This window comes from Henckelia pumila, unplaced genomic scaffold (assembly GCF_033568475.1).
Source record: "Henckelia pumila isolate YLH828 unplaced genomic scaffold, ASM3356847v2 CTG_664:::fragment_1, whole genome shotgun sequence".
NCBI classification, from domain to species: Eukaryota; Viridiplantae; Streptophyta; class Magnoliopsida; order Lamiales; family Gesneriaceae; genus Henckelia; species Henckelia pumila.
Window position 1 is genome coordinate 223,124 of NW_027331877.1, and position 17,133 is coordinate 240,256.

A 17,133-nucleotide genomic window follows, 5' to 3' on the forward strand; every position below is an offset into this window, starting at 1 on the left:
AAAATTCTTTGATTTCTTTTTGTTATTGAACTAATAGTGCAATTCAATATAATCGTATTTGTTTTTCGTAAAACAAGAATTCATATCATTTTTGTTATGGGATCCCACAATTTCTTTTCTTTGTATAATCTGTGTTACTAGAGATTGATCACCCCAGTCGTGTTCATTTTAGATCTACGACTTTGAGATTTGCGAATGATTCTGCTAGGTTCTTCAGATCCTCAAGATCAATATTTTCTATTGTTGTCATCATTTTTTTTTTTTTGGAAATAGTTTTGATAAGATTGATCAATTTTTCTTCGTCGGTTAGAGGTTTCTGCACCACTTTGACAGTTTTGATTGCCATAATTTTTTACTGTCATTTGAATTTCTCTATCTTAGATGGATCCAAAATAATTTCTAATAATTTATGACTTTGAATCATAATTTATCTTAGTATTCTAATCGACTTCCAACTCTTCATGATATCTAACCTTAGTCAAATCTTCTTGTTCAAAGTATTCCAAAATATTGGAAAAAATCCTGAAAATAAAAAATCCTAAAAAATATGTTCGGATCCATTATTTGTGAATAAATTTTCTCCTCTACCAAGTAAGTTACAGTCCAATAATAATTTTGTACGTCTAAATAAAAATACCTAGGATTTAATACCATTACATGACCCAATAAATATAATTACCATTCCTAGAGGCATTATAGGAATTTTTTGAGTGATTTTGAGCTTGAGGGGAAATTTAAGGTATTATGTTGGTGAACGATGGACATATATTTGGGAATGATGAAATAAAAAGAATATAATTGAGAATTGTATAAAATAATAGAGACATTTTTAATATTATCCCAATTATTGAAGTTAAAAGTAAGAATTTTAAAAATAAAATTAAAAAAAATGACAATGAAGCAAGCCCTTGCTTGAATTTAATCTAACTCAGAGAAGAAAATATCCTCCAATCCCCTTGCGTCATCATGTAAATCAACATGTGAATAGTCAATGGCTTTGTGTCAGAAGACGTGGGAGGTGAATTCCTATCCATTGGCACACCACATCCCACAATTATCGTTTGGTAGACTTTATAATTAATTTATGTATAACTTATCTTATTCAATTTCTCATTTATCTCGTCATATTATTTATCTATCTATTAATTATTTATTTTAAATCAATCAAATCATTAATTATTTATTTTACGTCAATCAAATCATTAAATTTAAATTACTATATTACCCTTATAAATAATATTATTTATATTTTAATTATTGTTAAAAGGACAAAATGGTAATTTATTATGACCATAAAATTTAATCAATCAAATCAAATAAACGATAATCTATCAATCAAATCAAATACTATATTAACTATCATTTCTTATTTTTTATTTATTACATTATATTACTTATCTATGTATTATTTATCTCATCATACCTAGCAAACGGTACTAGGTGTATGAATCCATGACATCACTCCATTCGGCCTTTCATTCCTTCACAAAATGGGTAAATTAGTGTCTAGTACTTGAACCCAAACCTAGATTGGTGATTAGTCCCTATCAAAAAAAAAAAATTGTCTAAACTCCTTGGGCTAACGTGTACTACAAGGAAATGTGCGAGGTATCTTCTACTCAAACCACGTGGCGCTCGATCCACAGTGAAACGTGACAAGAACCCCACTTATATTTGTGGGGGTTAAGCATGGGAATCCTCAGAAACTCGGAAAGAAAGCAACAATGGAGGCAACAATTAGGTACCAAACAAGAATCAGATTTCTCCACCCAATATCATCATCCTCCCCACCAACTGAAGCCCACCAAATCTGTCTGAAACAAAGAATTCCAAGAAATGGGCAGCTTGTATCAAGGATCAGATGTAGTAACAGTGGATCAGTACCAGAACTGGACAAGAAACTGGAAGAGGAGTTGATTGGAATGAAGAGATTGAGTAACAAGTGCAAAGAGATTGGTGGGATTGTGGAGCTGGTGGAGTGCTTGGAAAGAGAGGCAATCATGGGTGAGGACAAGGGGAGAGAGGCCAGTGATTATCGCAGGAGGGCACATATTTTTGACAAAAGTTCCAGGGTTTTCGAGGCTCTTAAGGAGGGAGAAGGCTCCTTTGATTAGGTTTCTTTTTATTTCTTGTCAGTTCGGATAAATACTTCAAAATTAATGTATATATTCTACTTAAATATCTTTCTCAATTACAATTTGTCGATGACTGTTTCATTGTTGTTGCTCTCAATCATCCTTTCTTCTAATAAATGCACCAATTGTAAGATAAGATGAGATCTCATTGTGATTTCACCAAAAGCTATAATATCAATGGAAATTAGTTGGTATAATCCCCCCTCAAATATAGATCTAATGCAAGTGTTGAAATATCAATCAAATGATTAAATCAAACTTTGAAGAAATGTCAACGCAATTTACCCTCGAATCACAAGAAATAGCATCACATTACTGGTAAATCATATGGAAGGATTTGAGAATCAATAATGGAAAACTGTATCCTGGCTCATCATGCTGAGCCTGGCATCTGCTCCGCTAGTCTCTCTTCAATAACACCGAATAAGGCAGGTTTACGGCCTTTATCCGGACCACCAATAATGCCCCATCTCTCAAACTGCTTCTGTCTAGCTCTAGCCCTCTCTTTTTCTTCTTCGGATTTCGAAGAGTAGCAATATGGGCAAGTAACTCCATACTCCCATTCTCGGGTTTCCATATCAGCGTCACTCACGGGTTGCTTGCATCCATAACAAAGTTTGTAAGTACCCTGATTAAGGCCATGCTCTACCGAGACTCGTTTATCAAACACGAAGCACTCGCCCTCCCAAAGGCTCTCTGCCTTGGGAACTTCCTCAAGGTATTTCAGGATCCCACCTTGAAGATGATAAACCTAACGAAACAACGGCAAAAGGTTGTTAGTGATTTTATTTTAACCATCTAAAATTGACTGTTCTATCAACATGGGATGCAATTATTTTCATAAAATGAGTGTGGCTGCTAATTAGTTGCCAGCAAGAGTTCATTGAATATAATTTCGTGTGCTCAGGGGCCTATGCATATGGGCCATGACAAATGTTACTTCCCACGATTATATTGTACTTTAGAGACAAAAAATTTCACCTCTTTAAAGCCTTCGCCTAGTAGAAAACTAGAAGCTTTCTCGCACCGAATTCCACCGGTGCAGTACATTGCTACTCGTGGCATCTTCTTTTCCATTTCATCAATTTGTTCATCCGGCTTATTGTTCGAAGCAGTGAGTTCTACCCTGTCCTTGGCTTTGTTCGACTTGAATCGTTCCTCCACCCATCGTGGAAATTCCCGGAACGCTGTTGTACAAGGATCAACTGCCTGTTTAAACTTCCCAATTCTAGTTTCATAATCATTGCGAACATCTATCACCACCTAAATCACGATAATTAAAGTCAACATATAAATTGGAGGATAATATTCGCGAGTCCCCAGCTTAGGGTATTTAAATGAACCTTTGCAATAATGATGAGGCACAAGGAAATCAAGAAAAGATCATACAGAAATAACACTAATGATCTATGAACCATGAGCTTTGTTAGGAGTACAAATCTCATGGTATATCAAGAGTAATGCTTGTAGACGATTTTTACAATCGTAGTTTAGATAATATCATGATAGTGATGTATAACCATTTATGTTTTTTTTATAGATCTAGGATTCTCAGGAAAGTATGATGGAAAAGGTCGATGAAAAATAGTTTCTCTCATTTTTATTCCAGGCAACATAGTCATCAATTATTAGTTTAAAATCAAATAAAGAAAATAATAGAAGACCAGAAACTAGATGATACTACAAATAGATTTGAACAAACATCTCCATGTATGTCTTCAAAATCAAGAATTAGAAAAGGTTCTCATTCTTGTTCTCCAATAAATCCAAGATCCAATACTATTGTATACCACATTCGCAAATCGATTGAATGGGGCAAGACCTTGTTCAAGAAAAGCAACAAAGTTAAAGCTACTTACAGTATCAGGATCACTGATCAACTCGTTCCACTCTTTGGGGCTCACATACTTTCCAACTCTTTCAATTGGTGATACAGAAGGCATTCCAAGTGTAACTATCTGCAAACGATGTACCAAATATTTTAGCTGCTACAAACAGTCATAGAGAAAATCGCTACTCATAGCTCCAATATTAAACTTACTTCTTTTTTCAGTTTGACCCTCACATGGTCCCACCGGAAGGGAGCATCTTCTCCAGCTGCAAGAGGAGAACTGCTCATATGACCATGGTGAATAGCTTCTTCCTCGGGACTAACAGGTGACTCAATACAGCGAAGGCCGTCTAAACGGTCATCTGTTTGGATAAAATCAAGCACTTCATCCAAGGAATTACGAGTTCCACATACGCTACCATTGATTCCTTCTGGTGCAAGAATAATGCCTCCTGAAACACGCTGAGGTTATCAGCTTTAGTGAGGATGAATGATATGACGAATAGATTGAAGATAAACAGAATAGCAAGTGAAGAGGTCATCAAATTTTGGCAGCTCAAATCAACAGCAACATCAATCATGTGATGCTAGATCCGTACATTTTCAGTGACTTGAAGAAAAGCATATAAATTGAAATTTTGATTCAGGTAGATTCAGCTCAGATGTTGAAATCTCAAAGAATCATTCTCCAACCTTCGCCACAAATTTCTAAATGGACACGTTAAAGGCCATTTTTTCATATTAGTTTCTCATTTCTAAACTGCATCGTGATACAAGCCCAAGTCTACTACATAAAACATTATATCAAAATTCATACAGAAACTAAATGAACCATCTCAAGTAGGCATCAATCAGTTTAATTTTCCATGAACAAAACAAGAGCCAACACAAAACCTCATAGTAATTCTTGAAAAATCATAATCCAAATCAAACTGAAAATATCGTTAGTAAGAATTTTTCCAACAGAATGCGAACAGTATATCAGTTGAAGATTCAAGAAAAAAACTGCCAAGTGTAATGGGTTGACATTCTTATTCAGCTTGCAAAACCAATGAGAATGAAGAATCAAGAAGGTGCACCATATCATGCAAGAAGAAGACACAGAGGATAAGTTCTAATCTCAACTTCTCCAACCAATGTAACCAACTGGAAAGAGGCCATGCATATAACCAAGGGATCGAAGCAGATGATAGAAGCAATTTGTTTAGTTACAGAAACTCTCGATCAGTTTACTCTTTATTTTGGTTAGGAGTCTTTGTGATTGTATTCTTGTTTCTCTTTGTGTTCAATTCTCGTGTGATTGAAGATAGAAGTCGATTCATTGTAAACCCTTGACACACTTCGTGATTGATGATAGTGATTGAGCTTTGGGCCACAAAGTGGATGTAGGATGTTTATATCCGAACCACTATAAATGATCGTGTCATTTTTTGGTTTTGCATGTTACGATTGCCGATTATCTTGTTTTGAATTTGTGTTCTCGATTAGTTGCACAAACTTGGATTTCCAGTTTCATACTATTGCCGATTGTGTTGTCAAATAGGTAATCATCGTTTATGTATAATTACGATTAATCAGAACACCAAGCACTAAAATGGCGCAAAATCACTTTCCGAACAAGGAAAATGCAAAATTCCACAATATATACAAGTGCAATAAATTAAAATTACTTAACATAAAAGAAACAGAAATTACCAGGCGCTCGCACAGCTCCTTCAACGGTTCCCGTAAATCAGCATGGTCCGGAAAATCAGCGAACTTGTAAAACGACACCACCATCAACGGGCACTCTACACTATCACCAACGCATTCACTCTCAGCAACAGTGATTGGCTTCGCACCTGGAGCTGAAGAGAAGCATTCAGAGTGAGTGAGCCTCTGAGAATTGAAAAGCGAGTTGGCAGAATCTTTGTTTATGGGAAAATTGGTGGATTTTGAGGTGATTTCCGAAGTGGGTTTGGTCATCGAGATCGAGAAGTTAGGCTTTGGCGAGAGGGTTGAAGTAGGAGAAGGAACCATTCTCACCGCCAGCGCCGCCACCGCCGAAGAGGTGGTTCTGTGGAGGAGCAGAGGGTGGGGTTGTAAAGAAAAGCGGAGCAATGTAACCATGGCCGTTTACTCCATTTGTGGGTGCCCTCTAAGCCGATCGGCTGAAAAAACAAGAAAAATTATTTATTTTTAATAAATAAATAATATATAAAATTTATTATATGAGTAAAATTTTGATATTGATAAAATGTCAAATTGGTACATGAATTATTAAAAATAATTTAATTGATATACTATCAAACTCAAAAGATAATTTTGACATTCACTTCAATTTTTTTAAGTCTAATATTATTATTAAATTCAACTAAATACATATTTCATTTTTAAAATTTTTTTATTAATTAAAATTGTAAAAATAAATTCATTTTCACTATATAAAAAATAAAATTATATATGAATTCGAAAAAATATTTAACTATAGTAAATGAAAAGACATATATATCTCATTCGGAGAAAAAAAAAAATCAATAGTCTAAGAAAGTTATCGAGTGAATTTTGCTGATTATCTCAAAAATTTTTGTACTAGATTTAAATATTTTTAACAAATTAAATGATTTTTTACTCTATTTTAATTAAATATTTAAATATAAAAAATATTTATTTCATAATATTTTTATAAAATATAATAAATTATATTTTAGTTATGTATATTTCGGTTTATTTATGAATTGTAATTTTATTAAGATAAATAATAATATTATAACATAGATAAATAAAAAAAATCATTTTACTTTACATGTATAAATATTTTTTAATATATTTTATTTTTGAATATATAATTTGTAAGTTTCTATATACGTATATATGTGTACATTGGAATGTTTGTATTAAATAATATCTATAATGTTTTCGTATACGATCACTTTTGTTAAATCCCTAAGTTTCAGTGATAACAAACAATAAATCTTTGTTGTCGATCTTGCTGCATTATTTTGTAAAACAGGTTATCGGCTACATGTTTTGAAGATCATTTGCCCGATCGTGAAAAGTCACTCTGTAACGCCCCACTGTATCAAGACAGGTCTTTTCAGCGTGCTTATGTCCTCACTCACACGCACCCTTATGTCCTCACTCACACGCACCCTGAAAAACTTCCCAGAGGGTCACCCATCCTATAATTGCCCCAAGTCAAGCACGCTTAACTTTGGAGGTCTTATGTGATGAGCTTCCGAAGTCAAGCACGCTTAACTTTGGAGGTCTTATGTGATGAGCTTCCGAAAAGAAGATGCACCTTCTTGATATGAGCAGTACATATGAAATCTTTTAAGCTCTCATCAACTATGTAGTCCCATACCTACACAGTCTCAGAATCTCCTCTCATTCCGGCACGGGATCGGTTCATTCATGTCTCCCTCCGCCTAAAAGCCTACCAGGAGCCGCTCATTGTCTGTGCAACCTCTTGGCACCAGCGATCACTCTCTGCCTCATCAGCCCCGGGCGTCACATGCCCACCAGCTTCCGCTTGGTTCGTCCCCGAATCATACCGTACTAAGAGAGGTCGGCTCTGATATCATTTGTAACGCCCCACTGTATCAAGACGGGTCTTTTCAGCATGCTTATGTCCTCACTCACACGCACCCTGGAAAACTTCCCAGGGGGTCACCCATCCTATAATTGCCCCAAGTCAAGCACGCCTAACTTTGGAGTTCTTATGTGATGAGCTTCTGAAAAGAAGATGCACCTTCTTGATATGAGCAGTACATATGAAATCTTTTAAGCCCTCCTCAACTATGTAGTTCCATACCTACACTCTCTCAGAATCCCCTCTCATTTCGGCACGGGATCGGTTCATTCATGTCTTCCTCCGCCTAGAAGCCTACCAGAAGCCGCTCATTGTCCATGCAACCTCTTGGCACCGGCGATCACTCTCTGCCTCATCAGCCCCGGGCATCACACACTCGCCCGGTTACATGTGAATTAAAGCCAACACTTCCCAGTTTTTGAAAGTAAATCACTTGAATGGCCATCATGAAAATATCTACTCGCCTATTCTACACAGTACTCGACCGTTCACCATTACAAGCATATCTTCCACAAAGGCTCTAAGGGATATCTTCTTATCCAATCTACAATTGATCGGAGCTGTCTTTTGCTTTTTAGTAAAGTATATTTTCAAGGCACACACATCCATCAAGAAAATTAAAATGCTTGAAGAGGGAAAAATTATTGAAGCTTTATCTTTGCAACATGAATCTCTCGCATCTATTGTGCTAGCACAATCTCACTTAAGCACTCAGAAAAAATTTTGTAATGTCTGAAAAATTCATAAATTTACTCACGAGAATTTAACTAATTATTCTGAAAATTTATGTGTTGAAATGTTTAAATTATGAATTTTATGCAAAAATTTAGATCTGGATGTTATTCAGGTATGAGTTGAATTCCGGTGACGAAAAGAATCTTGACTAGCCAATGAGCAAGATTTAAGAAATTTTAAGTCATATATGTTTTATAAAGTTTTTTATTTTTAAAAGTGGTGCATGATATTTAATTTTTATGTCAGTGAGAAATATTTAAAAATATTGTATTTTTATGTTAATGAGCCAACATTATGAGCCAACATTCGGCCATAGGCATTTCCATTAAAATGTTAGAGTCCAAATGTTGCGAAATTTTATGCCCGTAAGTGCACGGTGTCAAATTTTAATATATAATGAATAAAGTATCGTTTCCACGAGGAGTAATGTGAAAACTATTTTGTACTTATAATTAAAATAGTCCAAACTTTATCTATAAAATTAAATAAGAGAATTTTAAGTTTTAAAATTAATTAAGCAATAAAAATAGCAAAGCATGCACGCAACTTAGAAAATTATTAATGAGAGACAAATGTCTAGAGGACTTGATTTCACCAGGTTTCAATGACAACTACTCCTAATTAATTTATTTTCATGAATTCTATTCAATTAATAGCCAAGAACACTTAGATTTTTCTATTACCCTCTCCCGCGCAATAAATAAAGTGTATCAATTAAAATTCGATTCCAATATCTCTATTAAAAATCTAGGCTTAGTGATATATGTAAAACAATGTTCATTCAAAAGGCTCCGTTAACGTTATATACTCTCCCGAGTTATATAAACAATTAATAGTGTAATTTCTATTGTCCTATTCAAAATCCCCTCTCCCAAGTAACGATTTAAAATAAATATAACAGATCAATTTATGACCATTAAATTGAAAAGACAATCAAAACTAGAAAAAATAATTAATCTAATAGAATTCAATCCAATAAAAATCAAAAAATTATGTTAACCTCTAGGCTCAAGGAGTTTAGTTCATAATCAAATTTCGATAAAAACAAACCATATTCAAAAATCCAGGCATAATTCAATAAATAAAGAGTTCAAAAGGAAGATAACAAATCCGAATATTCGATGTCGTGTCTGATTGATCGATCTTCGTATTTTGTTCTTCAAGCTCTTCAACCCTTGTCCAAATTCTTCTCCTAAATTCACGATCAAACTCTCAAGAATTCTCTTCTGATATGTGGCGGCTTCTTTCCCAAATTTTATCTTCAAAGTCTCTTATGTTGCTTGAAAAGCCCAAGACCAAGCCCAAAAATCACGTCTCCAAAATTTTCAAAACTCTGATCTTTTCCATATTTGTACTGATGCCGCAAATTTGGCGCAGAAGCATGACCTTTTTATTTCTCTTTCTCTGCATATGCGTGATTTTTGCCGCAGATGCTCTACTCCTTTCCCTTAGTTTCTTCCTTTTACTACATATGCGCCAACCTCATTTTCTCAAGTTTTTGTTATTTTATTCTTCTTCTGTGATTTTTTTCATCAAATCTTCCATGCTTCCTACATGCACACAAACAACAACTCAAACACATAAATTCGCTCGAAACAAAGCAATTTGCAATTAAACTCAAAGTGCATAAAATAAACTTATAAAATTCCCTCAAACTTAAACATTTGCTAGTCCCGATCAAAACTAATCAACATACAAATAAAAAAAAACTCACTCTAACCAACCCAACAACCAAACATCAAGAATAATCAAGAAATACTATGAAGCAATGACCTCGGCAATGATTGTAAAATTTTAAATCCAATCTCATCCAACCTATTGACACTAAAAATTCAATCATAAAACTGGTTGGTCGCATAAACTCACAATCTTCGCAACTCACGTTTCAAGACACATTCATCCAAGTTCAATTCACACATTCATAGATTATGAGGACTTTTAAAGGTAACAATGGATCAAAGATAGGTTAAAGTTCAATCAAAAACACTCACAATCGGTTTAATACAAAGAAAAATAATGTGTGCATTTTTTTTTATTGAAAATTCATACTCATTAAAAGTGTCTCTCGATTGTCCATATGCAAAGTTCTCGCAACCCTTCTCCACTAGTATATTGGAAAACCATGACTCGGTCAATAGGACTTCTAAACTTGTAATGGAAGACCTGGATCATGGTTACAAACGAAAGATAACAGTTCAAAGAAGGGAGTAAAACTAAAATTCAATCATTATTTTTCATCTCCTTCATTTTCAAACTAATTCACTTCGTCAAACCATTAATTTCACCACTCTTTTCTTATTTTTCTTTTCTTTCTTTTCAACACTTTTCAAATTTTTTTCTTTTTTCTTCAACACTACCTTTCTTCTTTTTATTTTCAATTTTTCTCAACACCTTATTCCACCCTTCAGTTTCAAATCAGGAGCATACACAAATTTCAATTCAATACTTACTCCATTAATGTAGAAAATAGTGTTTAGGCTATTCATTAGGTAGTGAATGTAGGAACTTAAAACAATGCCGAATGAGGGTTTATCACACGTTTCCACTGTAGTAACCCATATCCAAAACAAGGTGATTAAGGAGTTAATCACAATTAATTTAAATTGGATTAAATATGATTAAAGATTTTCCAAGGTTCGGATGATCCTAAGTAGGGATCCGAGGATCCTAAGTGTTGGAGAGTGTGGAAGATACGATCGGAGGAACGGAAGCTCCGAAGGAGTTCGGAAGATCCGATCAGAGTTCGGATGCTCCAAACTCTAGCAGCCAGCTGTCTGAAATATTATGTCATTGGTGACGTCACTTAGGAGACTTCGGACGCTCCGAAGGTGGATCGGAGGCTCCGAAGGTGTGTCGGCAAGCGTCCTCTGGAAGCTAGACATGTGTATGGCCTAGAGAGATAGGATGGAGGAATCGGACGGTCCAAACCGGATCAAAGGCTTCGAAATCGAGATCGGACGCTCCGATCTCCGTATATATATAGGGGTGACGAGGCTCATTTGTGTGGTGCACCAAGTTCCTTTCTCTTTTCTTCTTCTAGCAAGTTTTAGGCTTTCTAGGAATCTTATTGATGAGTCAAAAATGGCTAAGCGCTACGGGGCTAGTAACGGAGTTGTGCCTAAGTTTTGAGGAAAACGTCACCAGCGGGCTGACGATGGACGCATGTATAGCTTTGACATCCTAAAAATATTTAGGAGTATGAAATAGTTTAGTTAAGGCTTTTAGAGCTTAATTAGTAATGCATGGGTATATGCATTGTAGACGCAGTAGGGTGGACTTGTAGGCGTGGGATCTAGACCGGTATGCTAGGATTTGGCTTGCAGTGTTAGAGGTACATAAGTACTGACCGAGATAGCCGGCATGATATATATGCTTATATGTTGCATTTTTATGTGCTTTGTATTCCATGTTTTACCGCTTTAGCACATGCATGATTTACATGAGACTTCATCCAGTATGATGCGAGTCGAGACAGTTTCCATCGGTGATTAGTTACTCATTATGGATTCGTGTCTGAGGGTTTTGCTATCACTAGGATCGACCACGATGGTGGAGTAGACGCTATAGATGATAAGGGAATATACGAGTACCCCGCGGAGTCGCTTTCTTAGCACGGTACTGTATATTCATGGCGCCCTGAGCAGACTATTTTAAATAGGATTTTAAAGTCATTTACATTCTCATATTTGTTTATATATCATTGCTTTCGTATTGAGCGTAGTCGCTCACACCCTGTGTTTAGTGTTCTTGGGATACATTGTGGTGGGGCAGGTTTGAGGTTGGACGGTCTTGGCGGTTCTCAGCAGGGTTGAGGCTGGTACCTGAGTGGAGGTAGTTGATAGGGAATTTGATAACCTAAACTTTTCGATATGGTTGTATAAGATTATTATAAATTTTTTATTGTCGTCGGTTGTATTTAGCCGATTAGATTTGTTGTATTTAAATTATCCACTCTTTATACTTTAATTAATTAATACATGCGCTAATTACTCTGATTAGGTAGTGGATCCGGGTAGGGTCGCTAAATTTATTGGTATCAGAGCGCATTAAAATTGGGAAATAGTAAAGTAGATTAAAAAATTTATCTTTTATTATTTGACAGATGGCAGACTACAATGAGAGCCGCGACAGTGGAGGTGGTGGCCGTTTGGGCGATCGTGACGATCGTAGACGTGACCGTCACAGACATCGCGAGGAGCGGAAGAGATTCAGTATGCACCATTTCCTACAGATGAGTCCTAAGAAGTTTTTAGGAGGTGAGGCACCTGGAGTTGCTTAAGACTAGCTAGAGCGTATGGAGAATTGTTTCAGAGAGTTCCAGTGCACCGAGGAATAGAAGATGGAGACGTTGGGTTTTTTTTCTGGAGGGTAATGCCAGGAAGTGGTGGAGATCTACTTCCACACCGTTTATAGCAGCCAGAGGAGCAACTACTTGGGATGAGTTTCGGACTGCTTTTAAGAAGCTATACTTTCCCCCATCCTTGCGACAATCGAAGGCCAGTGATTTGCTGAGTTTTCGGCAAGGGACGATGACCATAGATAAGTACCAGCAGAAGTTATTTGAGCTTATACCTTTTTTTTCTTAGTTTGCCAACAGTTCCGAGGCGAAGTATGATTTGTTTCTTTAGGATCTTAACCGTAAGATTCATCAGCTGGTTGCGGTGGGAAGCTACATGACTTACGAGGGTTTGGTGAGCCGTTGTCACCAGGCGAAGGACAGTCTCCGGAGGAACAGGTCCATGGTTTCTTCCTCATCCAGACCAACTAGCTCTTTGGGTCCGAGAGGCCAGTCATTCAAGAAGCAGGGAGACAGTTCTTCTTCTTCTTCTTTTGGATCTGGCGGAGTGCAGCGTTTCGGTAGCCAAAGGATGAGTCAGTGTCATCAGTGTAGGAATAAGCATCCCGCAGGACCGTGTCCTCGTACGATCGACACATGTTTCCAGTGTGGACAAGAGGGACATATGAAGAGATATTTCCCTACTCTCATGGGAGCAGCTAGTGGTTTTGGAGGTTCCCAGGCATCTGTCCAGCAGCAGCAGCAGCAGCAGTATCAGCAGCAGCCCTCTCAATAGCAACGCCAGCAATCGCAGCAGTCACAGTGGCAGCATTCTCAAACTTCTTCACGTGGTCATTCTTCTCTATGGCCACGTGTTCAAGGGAAAGTCTTTACACTGAACCAGGATCAAGAGGAGGCTGACAGTGACCAGATGATCGCATGTACCTGTAGTTTGTGTGGTTTTCCTGCATGTGTCTTGATTGATACCGGTGCGTCTCATTCATTCATTTCGGCACGATTTTCTAAGAGGTATAGATTACCGTTCATCCCTTTAGACGTGTTGCTAGTTGTATCGACTCCGATGGGTCAATAGGTCTTAGCCAAGCGTCTAGTAATGGATTGCATCTTAGATTTTGAGGAGCATTAGCTTAGTGCTAATCTAATGGTTTTAGCCATGGATGATTTTGACTGCATTATTTGGATTATTTTCTGACTTCCTATAGGGATATAGTGGATTGCTATCAAAGGTTTGTCCAGTTTCGTCCAGGGGATGGAGAGGTGTGGTGCATCTATGGTGAGGGAGCGCGACCCCCGATGCGAGTTGTTTTTGCTCTGAAAGCCCGGCGTGCTTTAGAGTCTGGCGGGGAAGGCTACCTTATCTATGCCATCGATACATCTTTGGAGGGACCAAACATCCAAGAGATACCCGTAGTCCGTGAGTTTCCCGATGTGTTTCCAGAGGAAATTCCAGGTTTACCACCAGTAAGGGAGATCGAGTTTGGCATTGAGTTATTGCGAGGGACAGCGTCAATTTCTAGAGCTTCGTACTGATTAGCACCTTAAGAGATGAGAGAGTTGCAGAAGCAACTGCAGGATCTTCTTGATAAGAGCTACATTTGACCGAGTGTTTCGCCAAGGGGAGCCCCAGTATTATTTGTCAAGAATAAGGATGGGACGATGCATCTTTGTATACACTATCAACAGCTTAACCAGGTGACTGTGAAGAATAAATATCCTCTTCCGCGGATATATGATCTGTTTGATCTATTTCAGGGTACTTTTGTTTATTCAAAGATTGATCTGCGGTCGGGATATCACTAGTTGTGGGGTTAGAGAGGAGGATATCTCTAAGACAATATTTCGCACACGGTATGGTCACTACGAGTTCTTAGTGATGCTGTTTGGATTGACGAATGCTCCAGCTGTCTTTATGGATTTGATGAACAGGGTTTTTCGCGACTTCTTGGATAAGTTTGTGGTAGTGTTCATCGATGATATCCTGGTATATTCTCGTAGTATGGACAAACACTCTTTCCATCTCCATACTGTATTGCAGGTATTGCGGGAGAGATAGTTTGTAACGCCCCAAAAATTATTTACTGAATCAATTAACAATTAAAATAATTATGGAGTTGATAAAATAATTATTATTGCTAATGAGATTATAGAGTGTATTTACAAAATACACGTGTCAATTAATCAATGAATTTGACTCTTTCTGGATATCTCATATTTTTGGCATTTTGAAATAATTATTGAGATATTGAAATAAAAATAATTATTTATGTCGGATAAATTGATTTGGAGAATATTTGACCAAGTTGACTGGACAGAGTCTAAGTTGGACTTTTATTTTAATTTGAAAAATTATGAGTTCAATTGACTGGTCAAAGTCAATAATTTCAGATAATGATGTTAATAGATTTTGGGTTTGTGTACCAGAAAAATATCAGATTGAGGATTAATTTTACCAATTGTGTATCAAATAAATTAGTCTGAGATCCGAAAATATCGGGTTACTATAAATAGAAAAACTCACACTGAGAAAACACGGATCAAGATTTTTTCCCCAATTTTTCCCATTTTCTCGAATTTACTGTAGCAGCCGTCGTTTTTTATTTTTCCGGCCATTCACCGAAGACCCGAATGGTCAGATTGTAGCCAAGATCAAGATGAATCTATTGGTATAAAGAAATCGAAAATCCAACGGTTGGATCGCCGGGAAAATGAGAAATAACAGACGAGTTTTTTGTGGGTACTGTAGCAGTCCACGTTTTTGATTTTTTTGGACATTCACCGGATCTCCGATCAAAGATCCGATCAGTCACTTTGTAGCCAACATCAAGACGAAGCTATTGTTGTAAAAAAATCGATGATCGGACGGTTGGATCGCTGGGAAATTGACGTAGAATAGACAAAATTTGCGCAGGTACTATTCATCATCTTCTTCATCGGAAAATTCGCGATTCGAGCCCGTTTTTGTTGGTTTTAAGGCTATTAATCGATGCTATGAGGTGTGTAGAAAATTTCTCAACCATAACCTGTCGGTTTTAGACCATTTCAAGCCAAGATCGGAGCTCAAATACTTCGCCGGCGCCGCCCTGTTTTTCTCCAATCTATGGCGCGTCGAAACTACGTTCCGGGCGTGGCTTAGATGGTTGAGATCGTCTCGTCAAGCTCTACAACCCTGCCAAATTTCATAATTTTTGGAGAAGTTTTGCATCGCCGCCACCGGACCGCCGCGTCGCCGCCATCTTCTCCGGCGAGCCATCGGATTTCGACATATTACCCAATTTTGATCGTCTCGACGTGATGAATTCAAATATCCAAGTTTCGAGTTGAGATTCGAAACCATGAAGCGGTGATAACACAGTAAAGTTTGCAATTTAGCGGTCAAAGTTTGACCAGAGTTGACCAAAGTTGACTTTTTTATATTATGTGATTTTTCGCAGATTGGAAGCCATTCGAGGATAATTAGAGGTAGAAATCAGCAGTATAGGGATTTGAGATTTTCCAGATTTGGAAAACTGAGGTATGAGCTGATGTTGATTTCGAAGGGAATGAATACTCGAGCGAGATTGAAATTCTCGAGTTCCCGTTAAAATCACATACTTGCATGATTATTTGATAGTGATTGAATATATGCTCTTATATGATTTTGTATGAGCTATTAATTTAATTGATTAATTTTCGATATGAATTGAAAGACATGAATTTGTTTATATGATTTTGATTTGGAATATTGATGCATTTATTTGATCGAAAAACATGATTTTGCTTATTTGAAATTAATTCAATGAGTTTCGATATTATATTCATGATTTTGAATATATGAATTGAATGAGATGACATCTACGATATTTTGATGTCTGAATAAAGAGATTTGTTGTTTTAATTTGAGTTAATTGCATCTGAATCATGTGCATTCATCTTGAGCCTAAATCCTTGATTTTGAAATGGGCTGAGTTGCCCCGATGCGAATTAGACGATTTGGGAACTATATTTGAGTGGCCTAGGTTGTTGAGTTACGCCTAGCGACCTGAATACTCATTATAGTTGCACCAAAGTCTAGAGGTTTGAGACACGTGACACCACCTCGAGCGGGAGAGTCGATGAGTTTGTTGCGTGATCTTGGCCTCGGGATCCCAACCGAAGTATCGAGTCTCCTTTGATTATCCGATTTGATAATCCCGATTTTTAAACACATGCATTTCATATTTATTTATCATCGAATAATGTTTATGTTATATCATGTTTTTGATATACTTATTTGATATTGCATGTTACGTCGCTTATACTGGGATTTTATTCTCACCGAAGTTATCCGGCTGTTGTCTTGTTTTGTATGTGTACTTGACAACAGGTGGGGCAGGAGCTAGTTAGAGTCGGCATGGTTAGCTTGAGATCGAATGATAGACGTGAGGCGTCGGTTTAGAAGTTGAATAATTGTTCGAACTTGTAAAAAAAAAAAATTATTATTAATGTCTTGACTTATTATTGCTTATTGATTGATTTAATTTTGATTAGATGATTAGAACCGAGGTCCTCACATTAAGTGGTATCAGAGCCGATAAGATTATTGGAT

General features: G+C 36.8%; 2 protein-coding genes across 2 annotated transcripts; one reads left to right on the forward strand and one right to left on the reverse strand.

Moving 5' to 3' along the window:
• Positions 1-1,724: 1,724 nt before the first annotated feature.
• Positions 1,725-2,114, forward strand: LOC140873572 (uncharacterized). Its single transcript, XM_073276741.1, has one exon. The coding sequence runs from the start codon at positions 1,725-1,727 to the stop codon at positions 2,112-2,114; it is 390 nt and encodes a 129-aa protein (XP_073132842.1).
• Positions 2,115-2,508: 394 nt separating this feature from the next.
• On the reverse strand, positions 2,509-6,089 carry LOC140873573 (rhodanese-like domain-containing protein 7). Its single transcript, XM_073276742.1, has 5 exons — positions 5,662-6,089; positions 4,177-4,428; positions 3,995-4,093; positions 3,117-3,398; positions 2,509-2,886 (listed from the first exon to the last, which is right to left on the reverse strand). Exons 1-5 carry the CDS (start codon positions 6,073-6,075, stop codon positions 2,509-2,511), a joined length of 1,425 nt encoding a protein of 474 aa, XP_073132843.1. The 5' UTR covers positions 6,076-6,089.
• Positions 6,090-17,133: the final 11,044 nt, after the last annotated feature.